This window comes from Plectropomus leopardus, chromosome 13, assembly GCF_026936395.1.
Source record: "Plectropomus leopardus strain MGB_pleo_1.0 chromosome 13, ASM2693639v1, whole genome shotgun sequence".
Classification (NCBI taxonomy): Eukaryota; Metazoa; Chordata; class Actinopteri; order Perciformes; family Serranidae; genus Plectropomus; species Plectropomus leopardus.
The window spans coordinates 10420096-10445708 of record NC_142188.1 but is presented as its reverse complement, the minus strand read 5'-3'; the positions used below and the strand labels follow the sequence as shown (position 1 = coordinate 10445708).

At 40.0% G+C, this 25613-nt stretch overlaps 2 protein-coding genes across 6 annotated transcripts in view; both read right to left on the bottom strand.

Moving 5' to 3' along the window:
* Positions 1 to 2220, bottom strand: part of sdccag8 (SHH signaling and ciliogenesis regulator sdccag8) — a 59718-nt gene extending 57498 nt beyond the window's left edge. Inside the window, exons 1-3 of one of the 4 annotated variants that reach the window (XM_088086957.1) lie at positions 2036 to 2220; positions 323 to 496; positions 67 to 152 (exon numbers count right to left, since the gene is read on the bottom strand). In XM_088086957.1, coding sequence (XP_087943083.1) covers positions 67 to 152; positions 323 to 496; positions 2036 to 2102 — 327 coding nt within the window. In that variant the 5' untranslated portion in view covers positions 2103 to 2220. The remainder of the gene's footprint in view (positions 1 to 66; positions 153 to 322; positions 497 to 2035) is intronic. The other 3 variants (XM_088086959.1, XM_088086958.1, XM_042502236.2) reach the window with 3 other exon arrangements.
* Positions 2221 to 8000: 5780 nt separating this feature from the next.
* On the bottom strand, positions 8001 to 24338 carry tnfaip3 (tumor necrosis factor, alpha-induced protein 3). 2 transcript variants are annotated; one of them, XM_042501641.2, is made up of 9 exons: positions 24060 to 24338; positions 20992 to 21412; positions 15593 to 15783; positions 15134 to 15275; positions 14479 to 14649; positions 14181 to 14361; positions 12578 to 13575; positions 12184 to 12389; positions 8001 to 11554 (listed from the first exon to the last, which is right to left on the bottom strand). In XM_042501641.2, exons 2-9 carry the CDS (start codon positions 21296 to 21298, stop codon positions 11267 to 11269), a joined length of 2484 nt encoding a protein of 827 aa, XP_042357575.1. In that variant the 5' UTR covers positions 21299 to 21412; positions 24060 to 24338; the 3' UTR covers positions 8001 to 11266. The 2 variants fall into 2 exon arrangements, with proteins under 2 accessions (XP_042357575.1, XP_087942503.1); XM_088086377.1 differs by lacking the exons at positions 20992 to 21412; positions 24060 to 24338 and adding an exon at positions 19267 to 19563.
* Positions 24339 to 25613: the final 1275 nt, after the last annotated feature.

Here is a 25613-nt window from a genome sequence, read left to right as displayed (position 1 = left end):
CTGCAAAAGGCTTTCCTTAGGACTAATGCATTTAAATATTTAGCCATGCAGAGCTGTGCACTCTACCTTGGCTGGAGACTGTTTCTTGGAAGGTGAGAGAGAAGGGGGGATTTCTTTGCACTGCTTAAGGAGGAGGCTCTTCAGTTGATTAACTGCAATGCCAGAAAACATCAAAACAAGCATGCAAACACAGACACACATACACACACAAGCAATTCATTACTTTGTGCACTGTGTCTGTCAACAAGATTATGAGCAGGGAAATCTCCAGGCGGTGCACTATAATGTCACACAGTTGCCCCGTAACTGAATACCAAGTCACCTGCTTCGCTCTGTGTCTTTTGGCTCCATGCAGCCTTGTCCTCTTCAGTCACGGTGGTGAAGAAGCCGCCATTGCTGCCTCCAGGCTCCTCCACCTCTTCTCCGTCAGAGCTCAGCTGCTCCAGAGCGCTGCTCAGCTGCTGTATGCTCTGGTTGGCCCGCTCTGAAACCGATACTTAGACACCAGTCTCATACAGTAGATTATTTCTGTGCCCTATGACAGTATAGCTGATGTCTGTGAAGTTTAACATTTGCCCACCATCCAAATTAGAGAGTTAACTATGACAGGGTAATATATCAACATTATACTGTGATATAAGACTAAATAACACCTTAGATTTTCAATACTGTTATATTGTATGTGTTGTCTTTTACTGGTTTTAAAGGCTGCATTACAGTAAAGTGTAATTTTCTAAACTTACCACACTGTTCTGTTTGCCCACTTAGTTACTGTATCCATATAACCGATGATTATTTATCCAAAAATCTCTTTGTGTAAATAGCACCAATAGTCAACCCTAAAATGTTGTCGCAATAATGATATGAAGGTATCTGGTCAAAAATATTGGGTCAGTATGCACAGGACAACACAAGGTCCCAGTGTGCATCTTTTGCCTATGTATTACTGTCTTTGACATACTGTTGCTGATTGCTTTTGTGTGAGTTTGTTTATGGTCAGGGTAGATTGTAAAACTAAATTGCCCCTCTGGGAAAAACAATTTAAAAAATTAAGTTGTCTGAATCTGAATCTTGTTGTTCAATTTAGTATTGCCAAAACCAAATTATTTTGGTGCAAAAAACAATTTAGGTAAACACAAATGGGCCTTTTAACAGCAGATATGTTGGCATGCTGCAATGGGAAAAGCACCGATGCAATTGACAAAATTAATTAATGATGGCTGCATTCAATTTAGATGTTATTGTGCATGCTTTCAATCTGCCATGACTAAACTAATTACCTAATTAGTAAATAAACACCTGTTGTTTTCTTTCCATGAAATGTCTAAATGCCTAATTCTGCAGTTTTGGCCAAATACAAAAATATGTGGTACTATCAAGTTAATGTTACAACTTGGTGTAGGTACATTTTTTTTATTAGTCTGTCAGTAATCTGTAAATGATGTAAGCTAACTGAAATTTTTGTTGAGTTGGATTTGTGCACAGCTGTTGATATGTCAGAAATGACATTTTAACAGCTGTGTACAAATCACTCCTTGAATCTATGCTCACTTTTAACATCCTGGTTTCCCGGATCATTAACCAAGCAAGTAAACTGAACTATAGCAGCTATATTTTTTATTCTGTCTAAATTACTTGTATTAGGTATTTCTTCTGTTTTTAGGAACACATGCTGTATGTTTATAGTTTGTTTTGCACTGTATGCTGACGAAGATTTTCAGTCACGACAAAGTTTTCTGCATCTGAAATGTAGCCTTTTGCCGGCTGAAGTCATTTCCATCAGGATGCTTGCATGTCAGTATGACTGATAACCAGCAACAGGTGGCAGTGATGCCACTTTAATCGTCCTGTCATTTTGGTACTGTACTTTGACATTAACGCCATGATTATAAGTCATTCATCTGAGGAAGCGAATCATTTTAATTCACCCAGCTGTAACACAGTTAGCCACTCTGTGCTAAATTATCTAACCATTTAAAACGCCTCTATCTTTAGCTGATAGCAATTTTGGCATTTAATTTAGCATGTAACTTACGTCTCAGTTCCTTCTGGTAAGCCCCCAGCTGCTCTGCTTCCTCTTCATCTGAGTCTAACGGTTTCATGGTGTAAAACTGGAGTCATATCACGCAAAAGTACTAACTATACAGGCTAAGCTATGTACAACAACTACAACAACAACCATAACACCGCGCATGTAGTAACGGTCATCGACGCTTAACGAGGGTGCGTTTCTTTTGATATACCCGCGTGTCCCGAGATGAGCGTTATACATTGTCACGTACAGCACCGCTCCAATGTGCGTACCATGAAATCAAAACGAGCTCACTTTCTACCAACGACTCCCACTTCCGTCAGCTAACTAGATGCCGGGAGTTGTAGTCATTGTTTGTAGTCACAACTAGTAGGCTCACGTCTGCCATCCTGTGGTGAATATGGTGTATTGCAACTTAATCCACTAGATAGGTCTTGCTGTTATTTAAGCCCTTGAAACCCGAGCAAATTGGTTTGATTTCTTTCAATAACATGGAGACGAAATGGCCCTAAAATAAGGAAGAAGTTAGTAAAAAAAAAAAGTTACATGAAAATTAACTAAAACTAAGTTAAAAGGAAAAAAAAACATAATTATTGGTAAAAACTTGATAATTACGTGAAAATAAATAAAAAACATATCATTTAATTAGTTTAAAGTTGATGAAACAGACCTAAAATAAGTAAACTAAATACATAAACAGATACTGTAACAAAATGTTTAACATATAATTATATGAGTTATAACTGAGTTTTGTGAACATTTTTCCCTATTTTTTTAATAATATCTAATAATTTTTTGAGGTCATATTTTGTCACCTTTTACAGATCTTTTGCAGTTTGCAGGCCATTTCTTGCCAATTTTCTTGTTATATTTTTACTTTCATTTTATTTTATTTTATTTTATTTATTTTATTTTTTATTTTTTTGGTTCAATTATTTGTGAAAGGTGGGCAGTCCAGGGGTTTAGGGGTTAAATTTGAAGTGTAATACTCAACATAACTAAATATTCGGGGTTGGTTATTTATTCATAAAGCATTCTGAAAATACAAGCAACCAAGAAATTGTTTTATATAAGCCTATTGTTGCAATCAAATGTGATACCTATGTGAGAGGCCACAACTGAAGCTATGTTTTTGATACTGCAGCACAACTATAGCAATATCTTTTGCTATAAACAGTGAATAAAAAATGACTCATTGTATGTGGAAGGGTGACAAGTTATGCACAACCCACAAAGAAATCACACAAGCTCCACTGCACCTGCAGTTTTTAGCAACTTGCATTGCTCTGGTTGCCAGACTTAACACTCTCACCAACCCTCTTATCTAATGTAAAACAGCAAGTTGGTGGAGCTGTTCTTAATTGTAGACTACATTTTATTAAGGTGGTATTAATTTGAGATCTTGTATGGCTGCTTTGTGTTAAGACAGACTTATATACAAATGCATATAAAAATGTTGCCTTATTTTACTAAATATTTATATACTAAGTGGTTTTGTAGCCTAGTTTCTAGCACTCAGCTCAATATGGCACACCATATCAACCTTAGAGGGCAGAGGTGACTCAGTGGTGTCTTTCTTCAAAGGTTAATTTAGAATTTCTCTGTTCCCTTTTCATTTTCTTATTTTGTTTGGCTTGTTTTTGCCTATTTTTACATATTTTTCTTGTTACTTTTTAAATTTTTTTGGCTTAGTTTTGGGCCATGTCTTGTTATGTCTGAAAGAAATCAGCAGATTTGATGAAACATTTTTCATTAATCTCTGTGGAAAACTGTTGCTGCTGCAGAAAATATGATAAAAATGATCATCTCAACTATTATAAGGCTTTTAATGCAAAATAAGTAGTTGCTAAGTCTAGAAAACAATTACCTGGTGCCCTGATGTTAGGTGCTTTGCCACGTGTCACTTTCACTTCTCCTATCATCTTATCTTGGCAGTCCAGTGAGTCACCACTGAGCACTCCCACATTGCTCACAAAGATCAGACTGCTGATTCAACAAGTTGAACACCAAGGTGACTGCTTGAGGGATTACTCAGAATTACTTTTGAATTCTCAATACGCTGCACGGTTGTGAAATTGTGGACATTTCTCATGAAGAAATGGGCGATTTTATTTTCTCTCATATCCATCCATTAAGCATTTATAAGCAGGATATACATGATAATTTGTTTATAACACACTATAATGTATTTGCAGCAAAAATAGGGCATTTTAATGTGTTTATAACTCTCCAACTGTTTAAATAGATAAAGTACATTTTGTTTTTGCAAATTCCTATGAGATGGTACATACATACATTAAATGTTCGAACAATCGGCCTCATGGGGGCGTTAAAATTAAAGGTCAGCTTTGAAAGGTCATAATTCCTATGTATTAAGTTATATTTACACAAAACTTGGTACACACATTCATATTCACTCAACAAATTTGCACCGAGAACCAGTAAAGTCAGCTTGACAAGGCCTTTTCTGCCAAGTTTTTGAAAAACATATTCTTGGACATCTCCTCCTAAACCGTAGGACTGATTGCGACCACATTTTTAAGGATCATTATTGGATTAAGCTTATCAAAACTATATTAGTAAAGTATATGAATAGTATATTTATTGTCATTGATACAATTTATCACAAACACCACATGGTTATTATTCTGCACTTTAATAACCAATCGCTCTTTCATTCTTGGGGTTTTTCTATCTATCTATCTATCTATCTATCTATCTATCTATGACACTAGTTCTAGTTTATCTAATTTTAGGCAAAGACTGTGCATCATATCCATCATATCAAAGACGGGGGGTGGGGGGCATTGAAGAATCACCCTCCAAACTCAACATATCTTTATCAGTTAGGAGTATAAGATGCATTTATAAACAGTTTTAAACAAATAAGTGTAATTATATATCATATATCAAGAGTAACATTATACTATGTAGCTGTTTATTTATTTACTGATTATATGCCAGGTATGCATAGGACAAGTTATAATAGTTGATGAATATCTTAACAACCACAAAAATATCCTAATTTACAGCTATTCGACAGTGTGCTATAAACAATTCAGCGAGTGTAATAAATTAGAGGGGTACATCCCTTTTCCTGTGGTAGTGAGTAAATAGAAACAAAACAGAGTAAAGCTGAATGTAAGTACATCCAATACTCATACAGCTCACAGTGTTTCATCACCTAAACCTCAATGTGGAAGTTGCATAAAGTTCCAGGCAGAAATGACACAGACACAGGGGGGTTTCAAATGACATAGTTATAAAGTGAAGTTTAGTTTGTGTGTTTGTGTGATAAATACTGTTCAGTGGAAGGGTGTATCTCATCATCTTTGCTTGTTGCTGCTTTAAAAGGGTCAGACAAAGGTAACCATGGATACAACCTCTTCCTATTGCACAATAACAGACAGCTTCCTGTCGAACTAGTCTCAAATGTACTTTTGATTTTTGCGACATTTTCAACAGAAGAGGCAGTGAGTCAGACTTCTGGTGGGTTCATTCATAAAAAAAAGCCACTGTGTTCTCATCTAGATTTGACATTTTCATTCACAGTTTATTGTGACAGTTTAAACAGAATTTAGGTCATCATGGGTTTAAAATCAGCCGTGTAGTGCAGTGTCTTTGTCCTGAAAACATTTTTGAAAACACTGATTCTTGCACTGTCCCCAGACTTAACAAAAAAGCTCCACGTTTACTCCATGTTAGTGGATTTTGGTCATTTCATTAACTTAATCTTAATCTGCATTAAGTGATTTAAGTGGAAACACATTACATGCAGTGATATGATCCACTGATTCTATAATAATATTGAGTGCAGTGGCTTTAAGGAATTTGCGCCACATTATCAATAACAACAGGTTCAATTGTTCAATATTTCTCTGAAATTGTATTCATATGATTTTATGTGACAAGTAATTTAACTGATTGATTGTAGAGTATTCCAGTGTCACACCTGAACTGAAGACATTGATTATTTGAGTTCATGCTCTTTGCTCACACAGATCTGTGTTTTATCAAATAACCACAAAGTAATGCACAGAAACGTTGGGGCTGGGTAGCACTACTCCAACATACAGTAAGCACTGGCTGATACACACACAATGCACAAAGAGAGTTTGTTGTAGGGTCACTTTTGTCACGATAGTGGAAACAAATCACTTGCAAAATGTCACTTGAGGAGATCACACAGATCAGGATGAGACCAAACATGACCTTAAACAGACTCAAAATGACCACAAAGAGACACAAAAATACTACAAAGACTTGTAACAGCTGCAAAGACACTCACAAAAACTACAAAAAAAGAGGCAAAAGAACCACAAAGAGACACAGACTGACTACAATGATGCACAAAGCAACTGAAAATGGACGCAAAATAACTACAAAGAAAGAAATAGATAAAAGAAGAAATAAAAAAAGAAAGTCTGTGTTTTGCAGGAGAGGTGGTGGGGCCCTCTGCATGTCTGCGCCCAGGGGCCTAATGTTTCAAAATTCACACATGATCACTACTTTAATGTGCAGGATATGGACAACCCCCTCTTGTCTTTAATTTAAAATGTTGCCGTATATTATTGCAGACTTTACTTTCTTCTTCTAGCATCAAAATTCCAGCAACACTTCAAGCAACTTTGCAACAAGAAGTCTAGAGTGATTATTAGTTATTTATACCACATTACATTAGTTTTTATTTTAGACAGGTGCAGAGTTTTGTTTCTTTGATACATTTGCCATATTGTGATACTTCTAAAAATAAGAAAAAAACATTCTTACTACTCATATAGATTTGCAAGGGACACAACCTCCTTAATATTTAGAAAAATGTGCATTTGTCATGAATAAAGCAGACTTTTAATGAAATTAGACATTTTCACCACATATTGATGCAGAAAGGCCTAAAACTGGTGCATAAAAATTCACCAGAATGCAGCAAATTCAGTGTTTGGTGCTAAAACTCCCTCATGTATAAACATTACTCATGGTGCTGTTTCAACTCTAGGTTATTTTCTTATCATTTGAATGGATAGCATTTCTTCATGCTGCATGTTGCTGTGAACTAGAAAACTTATTTAACAACAGATCTTTGGTAATGAAAATAGTCCTCCATCACATTTTTATCATGTAACTAATATGTTTGCTTCACACAATTATTTTTACAGTGACACACCAGTGAAGCGTTCACATGTCAAGTTTGCAAAGAAGCAGTTATACAAGGGAGCGTTTGCATGCCGGGGTATTTCCAGGAAACCACATCAGCCTACCGATCTGACTGTGGTAGAACGTGTAGGTTGACGAGAAAAAAAAAAGCCCACGCATAACCCTGGTAGCCCCACACTTGTTAAATGTCACCTCTGCCCTGCCATATATAATTAGTACCAATTCCCCACCTGTCACTGCCATATATCCAAACTCCCCCCTCCCACTGCATCATCCACTCCTCCTGAGTGATCTGTGTGTTTCTATGTGAGAGTGGGGGTTCCCTTTTTCAAAAAAATGCAAAAAAAGCACATAAGCCTGGAAAGAACTGAATAGTGACAAAAAAGCACCTAAGATCGTCATATGAACTTTTTTTGTGGAAATGCGTAAAAATGAGAACAGAAATAAGAACAACGGAGGCGGAGAGAAGAAAAGGAGAAAAAGAGCTAACCCAGTTAAGCGCTGGAAAATGGTGCAGCTCTGCCACATCTAAACTAGGCCCTCAGTGATCGGTTTATCTGATGACTTTTGCAGCACCCACTGTACTTCCTACACTGGAGATGGATTCGGTGCCGTTAGCGAGCTTTTCAGCAGAAACAGCATTGGGTAACACACAGCACAGTAGAGAGAGATGCTGTAATAAGAGTGCAATGTTGAAATCTCAAAGAGCACACACGAGTGTATGTGCAAGTGCTTGGTTGTGTCACATTTTCTGTGATAGTGCACACACACACAAAGACACACACAATAGAGACAAGAACCACATTAGACAGAGTTCAGATTTCTTAATAAAAATAATTCATTTCATAGGACGACATATAAATTATTATTGAATCACACAATACAGATATCTTGATATGAATAAATACTTAACAAATAAAACCAGGCTTTTTTTCATACAATACCCTATTGTCGAAAGGTCACACAAAGAAACTTCCACACAGTTTGCATGTTTTGTTACACCTTCTGCTCACACACGGATGCTCTCCCTACTGTTGGAATGTCCCTAAGCGAGTCGGAGTACCATTCCTAAATGCCTCAGCAGCTTAGACAAGTCATGTGCAACTTATGTGATCTCCTCCCAGTCAAACTCAGTCAGAGTCCCGAGACTTTGTCAAGGGGTCCCGCTGAGCTGACCACTAATTGGCCTTTAATTGATTAAGGTTTGTCTAGAGGTGATTAAAGCACACAGAGATCTACGTACAGGCCGTCAACACGTGGGCTGGCCCGACAGCTTTAGATACAGTTGAATGAAAAGGCAGACCGAGAGCCTGTTTGTCTATGCTTTTCTAACCAGAGCCACAGATGGACATCTGCCTACAGCAGTGGAGTTCTTCAGCAGAAGTACGAGGGGAATAACTCTTACAGCTGATCAGTTAGTTTGATAATTTTTCTAAGCTTGAGTTTATGCCTGCAGATAAACATTTCTTAGTATTTGGATAAAAGACTCATGAGACGATCCATTTGGGGATTTTCAACATGAAAGAGCACGATAAATCTGTGGTTACATAAAATTGGAGATGTCTATCTGTGGCACTTTAGTTAGTTTAGAGTGTTACAGGCTGGCCATTTTTAAGGAGGTAACAACAACTGTTTGGCGATTGATGGCACATGTAATTTTTTTTTTTTTGGCAGAACAAAACCAAATATATCAAAATACATTAAAAAATCCCAAAACAAATTAAAACAAAACAGGAATGTCAGTTTTGCGTATTCCAGACGCACATGTGTGTGCGTTTTATGTGTTTGTGTGTGTGTGTGTGTGTGTGTGTGTGTGTTGGAGATGAGGCATCGGGTTGGAAGGTCCTACAATATGGACCAAGATCCATATTCACAAAAGCATTTTATAGGTGGGAGCGCTGATCCAGGATCACTGATCAGGCTCCTCTGGTCCATAAAATTTCAATCACTACTTAAAGGCAAAACCTATCGAGGATCAGCCCCAATAGTGTGCTGTTGTAGCAGCAGCACAAAACACATTCAGATAAACAAGATTAGCCAAAGCAGGCAATGGGATTGCTCTCTGAATTTTTTTTTTTTGAAATTGTCGCCTTGGCACATCCAGTGGGGTGGAGCAGAGAGGAATGCATTTCTCTATAGGTTTGTTTACCTACATACCACCTCAGGCTGGGGTGGGGCGCATACAATCTCACAGAGCTGTGTTTGCATGTGTGTGCAAATGTGTGTTATGTGGCGGTAAGGTGGATAATCATCCCGTCATTATGTTCTCAGTTCTCTTTATAGTCGGCAATCCCCTTCTGACAGGACTGGAGCTACTACGTCTGTCTGTGTGCGCATGTGTTGGTGTGTCTATGCATTTCTAGGTGCTTAAGTGGTCAGTAAACAGGAAAACAACGTCCAAGGCAACAGATCTGTTTTGGAGAAGAGGGGGGAAATAAGAGGAAGGACAGGAGGAATAGAAAGAGAATGAGTCCTGTCTCTGCTGTGTTCTCTGCCGTCTGTCCGCTGACACCACCAGCATGTTGGCTACAATGGAGAGGCTTGTGTTTCTGTACATGTAGCACCAAAACTAGCAGGGGCCTGCCCTGTCTGTCTTAGACACATGGTCTGCTCTTACTATCTATATCAAGAAATTCACAATTTTCTATGTCAGATAATTTGCCTCAAAATATAAACTGCTCACTGACTAATGGAAGAAATTAATTGTCAATCATTTTACAATAGTGATTGCAAGCTGCAAATCTTTGTCTCTTTTAGTGTCTTTTAGAAGGACACGTAAGAGTGTTTTTGGAGAACTAAGATAAACAATGGTGTATACCATTTAATTCTTGTTTTATCTTTGGCCCAGTTTGGCTCACTTCTGCTTTACTATACTGCAAAAGAGAAGTTGATTATACTGAGAAGTTGATCTTACTTAAAATAGTCTGGGAAACTGACCGCCTTGAAAAAGGAAAGTAAATATAGCTATTAGTCTTATTTATGTACTTTATATCTATCTGAAGTTTACTCCAAATTTATATATAATATTTACTTAATTACTTACTTTTTTGTAAAAGATGTTGCAATTGACAGATGAAATTACATTGTTCTGTTTAAGTGTTGGCAACTTCAGCAGACCAAGTGATTCTGATTTAGATTGATCATTAAAAAAGGATAAAGCCAATGATGACGTTTTGGGGTCATCATCTGTTTTCTTGACATGTTTAAGAAAATAATATAAACATGACTGACTCGTTTGCAACCAGCAAATTACAGATACATAGCACAATAAACTTGGTTTACTGAAGATACTAAAACTTGGAAACATTGAATTGATTAAACTTATCATTTTTATGTTGCAACAACTTCACAAAATCAAGTAAATATAACCACATTTTAAGTAAACTTAACAATTATAAGGTAAACAAATTAAAACAGTATAATAGTTACATTAACTTAAATCTTTTAATACTAGCAATTTCCTTGATTTTTTAAAATTAAAATCAGATCAGATTTAACAGTGAACTTCCATTGATTTGTCACTCGGCTTCCCCTATTACTGCATCCCTCGTTCATCAGAGCAAATGCTAGACAGACAGGCAGATAGATACACAGATGGGTTAAGACAGACAGACAGACTGGGGGGTATAAATCCTTGGCTGTGGTCTAGAAAGCAATGTCAGATGCTTCTCGTTATGTCAACATACAATCATTTTGTCCGGCACGATTCACCACGTACCTCTAAATACATATTGTACACAAGAGTTAAGTCAGTTGCTCTGACATGTAGCCAAACCTCTCACCGTGTTTCGTGCTCGGGGCACATCAGATGATAATAATTGCACAAAGAGGTATTCTGGAGGCCATGTCTACTGCGAACACACACACACTCAACCCCCCCCACGTACACACACTCTCTCTTCACATTCTACATGGGGGGTTTGATTTTCAGGCCATAAGGTTACTAGTTAGTCACTAGCTAGTTAGTTAGTTGGTTAGTTAGTATCAGAGGTGCATTGACTGGCATGGGGCGCCCACAGCAGGGCAGCGGCTCTAGCGTGCTAGCGATGTGTTGTCATCGTGCGCGGGTGCGTTATGTGGTCAGCCGCGGTAAATCTGTTTGAAGTGGTCACACTCGTTGCAGTAGCCCTGTTTCTCTTGGTTGGCGTAGTGGTCGCAGCCCTGCGTCCTGCACCGCTGCTTGGACTTTTCCTTGGGCGCCTGCGCCCGCCTGCCCGCCTCTCTGCCCTGGCCACGCGTGTGGCACTCTGGGCAGAGGTCTGTGCAACCCGGGGACACATTGCTGCAGCCACTCCGCCGGCACTGAGTCTGAGTCTGGGTCTGGGTCTGGGATTGCTGTGAAGATCTGGGTTTGACTGCTCGGTCACGCTTTTTGTACAGAGAGAGAGGTGGGGAGCAAAGAGAAGGAAGAGAAATGTCAATGGACAACTCAAAGAAAAGGATGTTCAAGGTTCTCACACATTTTGACTTTTCAAACATTTTTTAGAACTTTTCCACAAAATTTTACCTAATTTCCATGACTTTATATAACTAGTTGAAAGCGGCTTGGCCTATAAACAAGCACTTCACATGCATGTGCAGGCATAACTGCTGGTGCTTGCAAGGTAGATATTCCTGCTGCCAAGTATCTGCATATGCCAATAGACCAGGCCGGCACACACAGGTACCTGACAAAATGTCAAGGCTGCGCCCCTTTTGGGGGATAAAAAAATGCAGATTCAATCCATGGTCACACAGTGCAGCACTAGATATTAAATATTATGTATTTCTGGGAAATGTTCGACACATTTTGGGGACTAGATAGCCAAAACAATATACATTCCAAACTTCTCCAATTTGTAGAAAACAGTATATCAAATTTCAGAACTTTTCAAGGAATTTCATGACCATGGGAACTCTGGATATCAGAAGTATTGAGAAAAATGAAGGATAATTTACAGACAACAAATGTCAAAGATGAAGTACAGCAGGAGCAAGAAGGAGGGGCAGACACCCACCATGACCAGAGGAGGGGAGTGTGGTGTGCGATGTGCCACTTGGTTGAGCCTTGTGCTTTGCTCTTTGACGTAGCATTTGTCGCAGTAGCCCTCCAGCATCGCCTTGCCAACTGCACCACATCCAGGCCCACGACACCGCGAGGCGTTCTGGAAGCCTGCCTCCACACCATGCCGGCTCTGGACCGGGGCGGGGGGAGGGGTCAGATCTGGAACAGAGAGCGTCCAAAATAAGCAACATCCCACATGATTTTGCATTTAAGTGAAGAAAACTAGGAAACCACTTGAAAGCAACACAATCACACATACAATGCAAAACAAATTTACAAAAACTTTGTTTAAAATAACTTTTAAGTCTTTCATGATATAAGTTTTCTAGTTTAGTTTGAGGACTTACGGTGGTTGGTCTGATAGTCTACGTAGCAAATAGTGCAGAAACCCAGCTTCTCCGGTGTCCCAAAGAACTGGCACCCAGATCTTTTACAAGGCCGAGCCAGAGGGGTTTGCCAGGCTGAGGTGTGCCCTGGTGTTAGTGTGAGGCATGGCCGCTCAGCGTCCCTGGCCTGGGTCCAGGCTGAAGACGAGGCCTCAGTCCTGGGGTTGTTCTGCTGCGGCTCCCCCCTCTCTGGAGCCTGCTGTCTCTGCATGCAGGGTGGACACAGGCCATTGAATATCCTGAACGCCTCCTGTCTGCACATGCTGCAGCGCTCTGTCTCTGTCTCGCAGCCCCCCCACTGGGTCCAGCCGGAGCCCTGGGCCGGGTGGGGGACTGCAGGCCCCCCGTTGGGGCCTGGGAGTCCTGGAGCAGCTGTTCCAGCTCCAGGAGGCCCATGGTTCTGCCTGGAGTTGAAGCATCGCTCGCAAAGTCCGTCATGCTCTACGCTAAGGGTGAAGAGGCAGCCAGGTGTCTTGCACTTCATGGCATGAGTTTCACTGTACAGGCTGAGGCTGGGAGCAGTGGGTGGGGCTGAGCGGGGGCTGGATATCACCACCCCTCTCCCAGAAGAAGAGGATGGGGGGCTGCTGCTTCGGGCTCCTCTGGAGCTAACCTCAGTCTCTGATCCCCCGATCACTCCAACCCCACCTTGTACCCCTCCTCCCTTGGTCTGCACCACCCCTTCTATCCTTGTTCCTCCGCCGGTAGTGGCTTGTCGCTTCTCAAAGCATTCATGGCAATGAGGCTGTGTGTCCACAGAGACATAAAAGGTGCATCGTGGTGTGGCACAGCGGATCTCGATGAGAGAAAGCTGGGAGACAGAGAAGGGCGGTGGGCGCTGTGGCTGGGCAGCCCATGCCTGCTCTTTGTCCTCCTGCCAGCGCTGGTACTCGTGGTTTACAAGTTGTAGGTAGTCCTCCATCAGGTTCATGTCTTCAGGGAGGTTCCCCTCATCCAGCCTGAGAACACCAACACATAATGTGCTTCTTAACTTGACTGCATTGTTTTAAATTTATACTTTTTCCTTTCTTTTTTTAATGTAACCTTTATTTAACTAGAAAAAAACTCTTAAGATTAAAAATCTCCTTTTCAAGAGTGTTTTGGTCAAACATAATTTATAGACGACATAGAACAAAATCAATACATACAACTCCAAAACAAAAAATATAAAACACAAAAAGACCATAACATGAAGTTACTACAAGGAAGGACTAAATTGTTTATATATGCTGGAAGTGAACCATAAAACCAAGAAAAATTAAAACACCAGCTAAGATACACCCTGACAATGGCATGTAGAAAATGACACACAAAAGTCCTGCAACAGTGCCTTAAAACGGCCAACAGAAACGAACGAGTGCAGCTTATTAATTTCTAGGTTATTTTCTACGTTAATACAGCTGTTGTCATTGCACTGATTAGGTTTTAAGAGTTTAAACAAGTTGTATTACAATATCTGTCATCATTAATTTAAAAATAATCCTCCTTATGCAACTAGAATATAATTTTTTTAATTTTTAATTTTCCATTTTGTCAATCTACAGAGTTTATCATCTCAAAGTACCTTGCAGCATTGATGATCCGTGTGGCGTCGTAGCCCAAGCCTATGACGGGGATCTCGATCAGTAGCAGGTAGTCTTTGAGGAGTCTCTCTTTCTGCTGCTGTTCCTTCTCCATCAGGAAATGAACCTTCAGCTCCTCAAAGCCTCCCCGTCCCGGGTTGATCAGTGGTACTGCTCGGATCTCTGGGAAATTCAGAACCAAGATGTTGCATAGGAATAAAAAAAAAAACATGAGCAACTTTTGCATCCAGCCTCTTTGTCGTGTCAGCTCCGTAACACCGTCCTGTTACTGTTTCCTACCTGGACCACTGTCTTTGATGGTGATGAGGGGTGCAAAGTGCTGGGAGTCATAGCCGAGCACTATCGGGTATTTGTAGCACTCGGTGGGCGGCCAGTGGAGCGGCAGATAAATCCCGCCCACATTCAGAGGAGAGATGGAGGAGCCAGATTTCATACTCCTCACCACCTGGTCTGTTGAAAAAACAGAAATTCAAAGGTTATATTTGATTTTAAAAATAACGGTCCCAGAACAAGTTCAATATGTTTTTAGTACACTTTTAATAGAACTTATTGTTAGCATGTTTCTTATCACTTATGCAGAGAAACTTTTGTCATAAGTGCACAGCAGAGAACTCTCTTCATTCCTTTAAAATAATATATTTTTTCTATTAAATTGAGTGTATTGGAACAAGATGCTTGAAAACTCAATGTTAAAAACAAGTTTCTATTCGCCATACAGTTTATGAAGCACCGGAAAGCAGCATCCGCAAACCAAAACATATGGGAGGTGATACAGTGAAATTAAACACTATGAAGACTGCTAAAACAACTAACACCAAAATGTTGAGGCACGTGAAACGAGATACCTTCACCTTCTTTATGGCCTATAGACATGTTGAAACAGGACCAGTATGTTTCTGATCACTATCAAGGAGCAATGATAAAAAGTGAGTACCTGCGATGACAATGATGGGTCTGCGGAGAATGTTGGAGAGGACAAAGATGTGTATGTCCTCCAGAGAGTCAAACTGGAGGCCGTTGCTACTAGAGACCGGAGATGCCATCTTCACAATCTTGTCCCACTCTTCCTCCCAGTTCTGGGACAACACATACACAGAGTTAGGAGGACAAAGGATACAATCTTATGCACACACTTAGTTATTCCATAAAATATTTTGTGAGTAGGAAAATCCCGAACAGAATGTATGCTCAACAGTAAAAAAACAACAAATATATTAACATATATCTGCAGATTGCATCCAAGGATGCAATAGATGAGCAAGTATTGAAATTCTACAGACTCAGTGGCACATAGGTTGTTGGGTTTTTTTCTCAGGCTTTTGTAGTGTAGCAATAATCTTGATGCAAGGTAGTGGAAAAGACTTTTGACAAAGACATCATCTGATCTTCATACCATAGTGGTGTATCGGAGTCCGGTCTGGGTGAACTCCTGCGACTGGACCAGCTCCGCCTGAAAACGGGCCCTAAAAACTCCCGTGTCCGTCTCTTTCAAAACACCATGGAGGGCTTTCCGCAACACCAGGTCCGTGTCCTGAACGCCCAGCATGTACTGAGAGGCCGCATGGAGCAAACAGTTCCCATCTCCTATTGACACACACAGAAGAGGCAAACATGAATGTTAAAACTGCGGGTAGTTGATTTTGTACGTGGAGTATACACAGCACACAACAGACAATTACAATGCGCACACACACACAAGCGTAACAAAAGTCTGGGGATTTCCAAGCCATCAGGTCAGTTGTCGCACTATCTGGTGTCTAGACTATTATATGAAGCTCACATGTCTGAAAGTACACACACACTACAGACAAAGCTCACTTATTATTCAGCTGGACTGAGGAAATTACCCATAAACTATATTTAAGACCATTTTTTAAGAATTAAATGAAGCACCTTCAATACCTTAATCTGTGTGGAAAATCTCAAAGCAATCTGTTGTCTTGCTTCATGTCAAAGAAAACTGTTTCCTCTATATTTTACTAACTGTCCAGAGAGATGAAGAGTTTCTCAAATGGAAATTGTGCGTGTATGAAAGCATTAGCAACTAAAAACCCTGGAATTTTATTTAGTCTTCAATGGCAGCACTGGGTCTTTTTCTCATTGTGAAACAGGAGAGTTCATGTTTGTCAATGTGTGCAGCTCTGAAAAACCCTGTTGCCACACTAAACACAGGAATTTCCCTGTGTTAACTTCTGCCTTTTGAGTGTGTGTGCACGCGTGCACGTTCCCCTCCTATGATCCCAACTCACCAGTGCTACTCAGCTGGTCCTGGACTTTCCATAGGGGCGGGACTTGGACAGGATGGAATGTTATCTTTTTAACTACTGCTATCAACACCCAAGGAAGGCTGTGATTAATGAGCGCCAAGATACCATGTGCACTCACACGCACAAACGCATACAAATGCAGCGCAGCGTAATGTGCATACTCTGTCTGCCTTTATGAGCTGTTCAGTAGTGTTTACCTGGCAGTAGCTCACACACATACACCTGTCTTTGCTGCATCAGAAAGCTAACCTCTGTGCAGAAAAGCTTTAGACCCTCAGAAAGCAGGAAAAAAAAATTATAAAGGAATCATAAAATTACCTGAAATTTAGGAAAAGAGAAAAGGTTAAAAAAAAAAAAAATTATATATATATATATATATATATATATATATATATATAGTTTGTTTTTTGTTTATTTTTTTACTTTTTTATTTTTTTAAATTAATTTTTACCTTGAATTTTTAAATTTTCCTCTTTTTTTAAACTAATTTTCAGTTCATTTCTTTGTAAACTTTCATAAAATTCTTGCAGTTTGCAGGACATTAGGTTTTAAGGGTTAAATAGCTTGTGCAAGGCATCTCAACGCAGCACAAGAAATCTGATTGATGTTGATCCAGGTTTCAAGGGGTTAACAGATAAGAAAAAAAAATCTAAAATGAGTTTAGCCTGTGATAAGGGTCACAATATGGGCCAAACTGTGATCACATTTCTGAGAATAACATTATCTGTGTTGCAAGATGACTATTGTGAGATACAGCTGTTTTCATTCAACCGAGGGAACATCCCACTGTACTTTGAGAAAAACATCCGCCTCGATTTCAGACTAGCTAGCTGTTGTTGCATTTTGGCACTCTTGCATCACTCTCACAAAAAAAACATAAAATGCACAGCCCTCAAGTGAGAAAAGGCATCCTCAAAAGAGATCCGTACACAGGAATAATCAGCTCCTCTTGTGCACAAAAACACACAGACTTTTGACCCTGAATCTAGCTGCCTGACGACGAAAGATGAAAGATGGCCTGCTTGTCCCATCAGTCTAAATATAGACGCTTCCTCTATGGCAAGCTGGGACACTTCCTGCAAAACACACCGGCGCAGGATCGGACTTAATCCTCATCTGTTTGCCATCCAGGTGACACCAACCACCAGTTTGCAAATGTTGTGCTTTCCAACAGGGCTCTGGGTTTGTGTCTATCACTATCCCACTCAAGCTGTCTGATGAGACTAGTCCAACAAAACAAGTCCCAGCAAAGACTATTTTTGCTCCTGCTTTGATAAGAACTGGAGATATTACACCACGGTATGTTTTTTAATCAAATAATGTAGATGGATATTAAGAAGAGAAATCTGCACCAGAACACAGTGGCAGTGTGTGTGTGTGTGTGTGTGTGTGTCCTGTCTGCTGCTACAGTATGTCGAGTCAGTGTATTGTAGCTGAACAAATCCTGCCTGTTGGAGACACATGACAGACATGGGATGCTGTTTGGGAAAAACCCCCGGATGTATCCTAGACATCCAAGACAGAAGATGCACTGAATTTCAATAATGTCACTGGGGCGGAAAAGTTGCATGAAACAGGAAAACGGATATGACCCTGTTATTTTTAATTGCCGGGTTAATAAACGTTTTATGAGGCTGTTTTACTTTCATGATCAACTTAAGGCGAGTGAGGTTTAAGACTTTTTAAGACTTTTTATCTTTTTATCACAAATTTAATTTGACAATAACCAAAACTGAAGGGAAAAAAACTATTTTGCCCAAATGTTGACTTCAATGTAAGACTTTTTTTTAGGTTAAAAAGTTAAACAGTAAGATACTTCAAATGCTGAAAGAATTTAATACTTTTTAGAGCCGAAAACAATGAACATATTATCACATTAAAGTATTCATTTGGGTTGCCTTGAAAAAACTGTCTGATCTGCCTGACGTTAAATACGGAAAATTATTTCAAAAATAGATATTGCCATTTATTTTGAGATGTCATGATGCAAGTCAGAAAAAAATCCTTCTCCCAATGTCTAAACATGTTTAAGAATTTTGAAAGATTGATTTAAGGCCTTTTAATACCAATTAAGGCCTTATTTTTAAATTAATACATTTAATGTCTTTTAAGACTGTATTTCTTGTAGCCTGGGAATAAAGTTAGGTTTTTGGGAAGATTGAATATTTGTAAATTCACATATATGATGATCCGAGAGAAAGGTTTTGTGCAACAGATAAATTCAGGTCCCAGACGATTTGGCGACTAATCATTTTTCAGCGTTGTTTGTCTGAGAAGCTTGATTAATATGACCTGCTCTGACTGGACGTTCATTGACGGACTTTTGCTCTCTCACGTCCTCTCTCTGTATGTGTGTCTGCCGAGCTCCAGTGACTCAGCAGCAGTCAGTCAGCCCTCTGTGTGTGTGTGTGTGTGTGTGTGTGTGTGTGTGTGTTGTCCGTCCTCTGCTCAAAGTCACGTCTGGGTCCTTCAGAGTTAGACGCTCTAAATTCTGTCTCATCTTTATGACATCATCCTCGCAAGCCAGGAATTTCCAGGTTACTGGCAGCTGAAGTCAGAAGAGTCAGGGGTCTTTCTCAGGAGGAACCATGCGCTGACAAGTTACAGTAACTCCTTGAGTCATTACTGGCTTCAGAGTCAGCAGGGACCCTCACAAAAAAAAGCATGAGGACACAAAACATCCAGCAAGTTGTTCCTCCTCAGTCCAGTAACTGATCAAAGTAAACTCAAATCAGGAATTTCTCAAGTTAATCACATCCTGTGAGAAAAAAAAAAAAAAAGATTTCCTCTGGAAACTCACATGTTTAAGACAAACTTGTAACCCAGCTCGATTTCCGCTTCCTTCTTCTGTTATGAACGCCATGGCTGATGTTTCCCTTCAAAAATCTGTTTTTCCCCCTCATCTAAAAATAGAGGTTTTGGTCACATTTGATTTAACAAGTCATGACGAGCTTTGAAACAACTGACAGTCACAAAGACGTCAGTCAGGCAGGCAGGTGGAGAACTTAAGGTAAAACTTCTTTAGATATTTAAGATCCATTCACACCCCTTACACGCACACCTACACAGAAAAAGAGGGGACATACCCGAGTTTGTGAATGAAAAAACTGCGGAAATCGCCAGTTCTGAAACATCATCGACAGTAAATAACAGTCCTGAGTGTGACGCCGGAGAATTTCCCAGTACACAGAAATGATCAGAAGAAATCTGGCCCAGGTTTGAATGTTTGCCTACCCCCGGGATGTTCCCGCTTTACAACATCCACGTAACAGAAAACATGACTTGGCAACGGGCTGACTGAACTCACAGCAAAACCAAAGGGGGCTGCGAAATGAGTGTATGTGAAAGCGGAACGCGGGTCCCTCCATTGTTGTCATTTACAGTAACCCTGCTTGTGAGTAATGACATCTCAGAATTTACATATCAAATAGCCCTGACTCATAAAAACGCACCTCCACCTCAATCATAGAAAATGAAACAAAACCAAAACACATTCTGCGGCCGGGACAGAGCAATGAAATCAGAGCTCTGAAGGACTCCTCACATCCCAGATTTCACCTGTTTGATCTGTTGCTCTCTGGCAGGCGCCATCAATTCATAAAAACGAGGACAAAAAGACTTTGACAGTTTCTTTACCAGAGCAATAACCACACTGAACTCCAATATGCACTGAACTTAATCATTACATTTACTAGTGGAACAAATTTAACACCTGCGATATTAAATTGGTTATTCTTCTTATCTGTTATGCTTTTTGCACTTTAATGTATAAATGTATTTGATGTATTTTTATTGTGCAAATGTGGTTGTTTGGATGTTATGCACCTGTAGGCGTTGCTGTTTTTAATTTCGTTGTACAATGTGTAATAGGGGTCGGCCAATATTGTTTATTCAGGGCCGATACCAATATCAATTATTAGTAACTTATGAGACAGATAACTGACATTTGGAATTGACTTGCATTCATAATAAAAATGAAAATCTTTCTGCCAATATTTAGACTTTGGAATATAACAAACTACAACACAAAACTTTGTTTAAATGCCTTTAGCAAATATTAAATCAAGACTGAAACGTTAAACATCATAAACAGCAAGTTCCCAGCAACTTTTTTTGTAAAGTCAAGTGAAAATTCAAATAAAAAATGAATAAATAAAAATAGCTCCCTTAAGTTTGACAAAGCAAAAGCTCCTTCCATGCTGACCCTTTCTTTGCACTTTCTAATTAATTAATTTTATTGGCGATCATAAAAATAAAAGGCCGATACAGATAACCAGCAAAATGCCAAAAATCATCAGAATAATCAGCCAGTCTGATAATCTGTCGACCCCTATTGTATAATGACAATATATGTTCCTATTGTTGAGCTTTGTTTTAACTGTCACCAGAACATCAAACCACAAATATTAACTCCCAACTGGTGGTAAAGCATCTCCAAATTTCACCAAAATGCTCCCAACTTCATTGACCTTCACCAAAGAGTGAAAAAGTTCCTTAGTCCAAAACATCAACAAATCTTTCTTACCATTTGTACGTAATGGCACCATCTTCTTCACCTCCCGACACCAGTTGAGCTTCTTCTCCTGCTCCAACGACGCCTGCATGGCTCGGTCCAGGATGGCGGCCTGCACCACCTCCCTGAAGGCCTGCGGGAAGTGGTTCATGGCAATCATCTCCAGCGTGTAGCGGTGCATCCCTCGCAGGTGGTGCATGAGGCCGCCGCTGGCAGCCGGCTTCACCACGTCGTTGGGCACTCGCTGACGGATCTTGACCGCCTTCAGCAGGTTGGAGACAAACAGGAATTTGGGGAGGAAGTTCTGACCCTGCGACATGGCGGATGAGTGGCCAGGTGGATGGAAGGAGGGGAGGAAGAGGAACGAGGAGGAGGAGGAAAGGAGGAGGAGGAGGAGGAGGCACCAACCACCGCTGACCAAACAACGTGGGAACTGGATGGAGAGAAGGGGATGTTATTTCTCAGTAGAAAATAATAGACTGGTGGGACTTGGTGGGAAATTTTCAGAGGAGATTCCCCTTCCTTATTAATTGCAACTCAAGGCGCAACTTAATTTACACTTTGTTTGGGAAACCACCCAACACACAGGATCAACTGTGAAGAGTTTGGTGCTTTTTCATTGGAGGTTCTGGTGGGCCAAAAGGAATAAAAGTACACAAAGAAACCTTTGTGCTCTTGTTTTTTCTTTTAATTTTCCTTTTGGTTTTTTGAGTTTCCCCAAACAAGGCGCCCCAGTGTCCCCAAAGTTTTCCAACAACAAACTGGTGTTTTCCAGACTTGAAGGCCACCTAGGGCTTCCCAGGCTGCTGGGAAGGTCAAACTGCCGCCTCCCTCGCCATCACCTTTGTCCAGAGGACAAAACTGCATTTACTTTGTCTAAAATATGTTGCACTGCGTCCACATTTTATAATGATTAAACGTGTTCTGTTTTCGTATTCATGAGAAACAGTTGACATTCTGAGATGCAAGACATTTTTTTATGATAATAAAGCAAAATCAAATTAAGACAGGCTTGGGATTGATGAAAAATGTTCAATATGTGTGCCATTGCCGGAGTATAAGTGTCGATGCTGTTCTCTATATCACAGTCTGAAAGAGGTAAACATTTCTACAAATGTTGCCCAATTAAAATATAACCTAAAGCTAGCAAAGTTTCCTGATTTGAAGGATAAATAAACAAGACTAAGTTGCAACGTTTGAAGCTAACTCTCAGTACTTGATGCTATATCTTGGTTGGGACTTTTAAGGTTCAATACACACCTGACAGCAGCAGTATTGTAGCAGAATAGATTCTTATGTGTGCATCCATAGAGCTATCTTTTTACCCAGCTGGCCTGAGAAAAACTGCCCTTAATTTATATTTACGAACATTTTTGTTGAATTAAATGCAGCACTTTCACCACCCTGATCCACCTGGGAAATCTCCAGCAATCTGTTGTCTTGTTTCATGTCAAAGAAAACAGTTTCCTCTACATTGTACTTACTGTCAACTTACAACGGAAACTGTGACAGCACAAGCAACTAAAAACCCTGAAACTTTATTCCTGATTTGACAAATAAACAAACAAAGTTCCTACATTCGAAGCTAATTTTCAGTACTTGATGCTATATATGCTATATGCTATTTGGTTGGTATTTTAAGGTATTAAGGTTAAAAACACAATGTGAAAACAGTAGTATTGTAGAAAAGTAGAAGAGTTTCTTATGTGTGTATCACTTGCAGTGATGCAATGTAACTTATACTTTTTTTTTTTACAATATCTAGATATTGTTGGTAGTATCTCTACTTTACTTAAGTTTTTATATGTCTGTCAACTGTCACTTTTACTCATCCTTTCCCAAATAAAATGTAGACTTTTACTTCACTACATTTTTTTACGACAAATAAGGAAGGAGTAGAGGAAAAGAAGAGAAAACGGAGGAACGAATGATGGAGTGGGAGGGAAGGAAAAACTGAACTTTGTTCTTTGAAAACTTGATATTGCAAAAAAAGTGTAAAGTACACTTGATTTTTAACGTTGTGCATCTTACAAATAAACATATTAATTCTAAAAATTCTGACCGCTTGCTATTTTATAAACATTTACTTTTACTTTCAATACTTCAGTACATTTAATATCATAAAATTACTTTTAAATACTTAGGCACAGTTAACGTCAGATACATTAAGACTTGTACTCAAATATTCTTACTGGTGACTTTAACTTCTAGTAGTAATTTTCAGGCAAGATATCTGTACTTTTACTTGTATGGTTTTCAGATACTTTACCCACCACTGATCACTTTAAAAGGCATATTTCACCCAAAATGAAGAGCTGTCAGCAGGCTCTTAGCTCACAGGAAGTAGAAAGTGATGGTCAGCAAGCAGGCCTGGAGTTTTGCTGACTTTTTTTCTAACTTCCTCATATGAACCGTGTAGAAGCTGCCAGTCAGTAGGTACAGTTAAAACAACCACAGCACCTGAATACTTGGCTTATACTGGCCCCTGTGAGCCTTTACTACCCCAAAACAGCAGCAGCAGCAGGTGCAACAACAGACTAGGCCATGCTAAAGGGCTAGTCAGTGACATGAGGGGACTACTAGACAACAGACACCTGGATGTCAGTGTTGACACGAGTCATTAATCGCTGTTTGGCGAGCTGGCACCGCTGGCAGACTTTGGGCAGACAGACAGCGGCACAGTGGTGGACGCTGCGGTTTAGGATGGCTGGCTACACAAAAACACAATAACAGGAGACTTTGCTGACGTTAAAGGCTTACGTAATTCCAATGACAACTACCTTTGAAACAATGTAGCCCTCAATCGCGTCTCGCGCGGCGGGTATTGACACAGCGTAGCGGCGGCGATGCTACATTTTGGGTGTTTAAACGCGCTGTTATGCGCTCGAGGGTGACGTCTTTGTAAACAATGGCTGTCAAAGCCACTGTCGTGAGCAGGCTTCAAGCTTCCTCCATGTCCCCAGAAACACGACCATACATTACTCAAGGCCCAAACGTGATGTTCCCACCAAGTCGCACCCCCTCTGGCAAGAGCTGTTGTCCACATGGGGAGGCACAGGGAGGGAGGACGGGTGTCTTACCTGTGTAATATGTCGGGGGTAATAACAAAGCCCTCCCGGATGCTCAGGCTAGTCCTCTCTGAGCCACTTCACTCAGCCTCACCGCAGCGGTCCTCGGCGCCATTCAACCTTTTCTTTCCTTCAGTATCAGGTCTATTTTGGAGCCCTTGCAGCTTGCGAAGCCTTTCAAAAGAGTACACACGTCCGCTAATGATAGTTGTTTAAAAAAAAGGAAAAAGCCCGAGTGAAGGGGATTTCCACACGGGGACTTTCCGTCCACCCATTTTCCTCTCTCTCTCTCTCTCTCTCTCTCTCTCTCTAACACACACACTCACACTCACACACAAACTGTGCAGTTGCAGCTCCCCGCCACCAGGGGTCTCCTCTATCTGTCTGACTCAATACTGAAAAGCATATCCCACCTACTGTGCACAAAGGAGCGTCACTGAGGGAGACAGACAGGTCGCGTCATTTTCTATTTCATGAGACAGCCTTAGAAATAAATCATAAACCCGCGATGTGACCGGTCTCAGCAAAATGAGTCATGAAAGCGAAAGAAAAAGTCATCACTGGATCTTAAGTATACTTTGGCAGGCTGAATGAATGTATGCATGTGTGTGTTTGTTTGTATGGATCAGGGCAGGTATTGCAATGATGGTGTGGTACTGTTTTAGCTATTTGGAAATGTTAGACAAAGTCTCTGCTGCTCAAAGGGAATTTATGTCTTGCTCAAGGACACAGAAGTAGATCTGGGCTCTCTGGATGTGTAATAATAATAATAATAATAATAAGAAGAAGAAGAAGAAGAAAAACTTTATTTATATAGCACATTTTAAAGAGTTCACAAAGTGCTTTGACATACAAAGTAAAGCAGAAGCAAGACACCCCAGAGGTAATCTAACAGTAAAAGTCAGTGATGCTGAATAACACAGCACATTTGGGTACCCAGCCCAAATGGACGTGTAAGACACCAAAAATACAGTTGCAATGGTGAATCATTTGTCACACAAGAACCTAACTTTTTCTGTATTTAATTATGGTGCAAACAATGAACTTTGTCACGTGTGCTAGGCCCTTCAAATTATAAAGTAAAATAACATAAAGTTAAATCTGCCACATAAAAGGTCCCTTGCATACAAAAATAAAAATGAACCATGGTATTGCATGTGTAAGCACAATGGGTGAGACGGAGAGGCATGACACATTTAGATGGCATGAATAGACAAATTCTAGTTGCCGCCCTTTAAGTATTTGGATATTCAAATGAATGCTTGTGCGTGTATTTGTGTGTGAGAGATATATACTTTTTTTTGCTTCTTTTTTTGCTTCTTTTTTGCTTTTTTTCTGGCACTTGTGAACCAGTTGCTGTTCACACTGGATGCACTGCGGCCATAAGCTACACAGCTGGCCTGCAATCTGAACCACAAGCAAATCTGGCAAGAAAACACACTGATCATTTATGAATGATATAAAGGCTATTAGATATAATATACATTAACCAACTATGATAAATGATAAAAACCGCCTCCTATGCTTCCATATATTTACCAGTTTTGTCTAAACAGAGAGTGAGAG

What these genes read in the sequence shown, in the direction of transcription:
- tnfaip3 (XM_042501641.2), bottom strand. Translation starts at nt 21,298, where the DNA reads ATGTCGCAGGGTCAGAACTTCCTCCCCAAATTCCTGTTTGTCTCCAAC. An exon ending in GGTGCCATTACGTACAAATG is followed by an intron (nt 15,784 to 20,991) that starts GTAAGAAAGATT and finishes GTGTGTCAATAG; the next exon opens with GAGATGGGAACTGTTTGCTC. An exon ending in CGGATCATCAATGCTGCAAG is followed by an intron (nt 13,576 to 14,180) that starts GTACTTTGAGAT and finishes TGGTGTTCTCAG; the next exon opens with GCTGGATGAGGGGAACCTCC.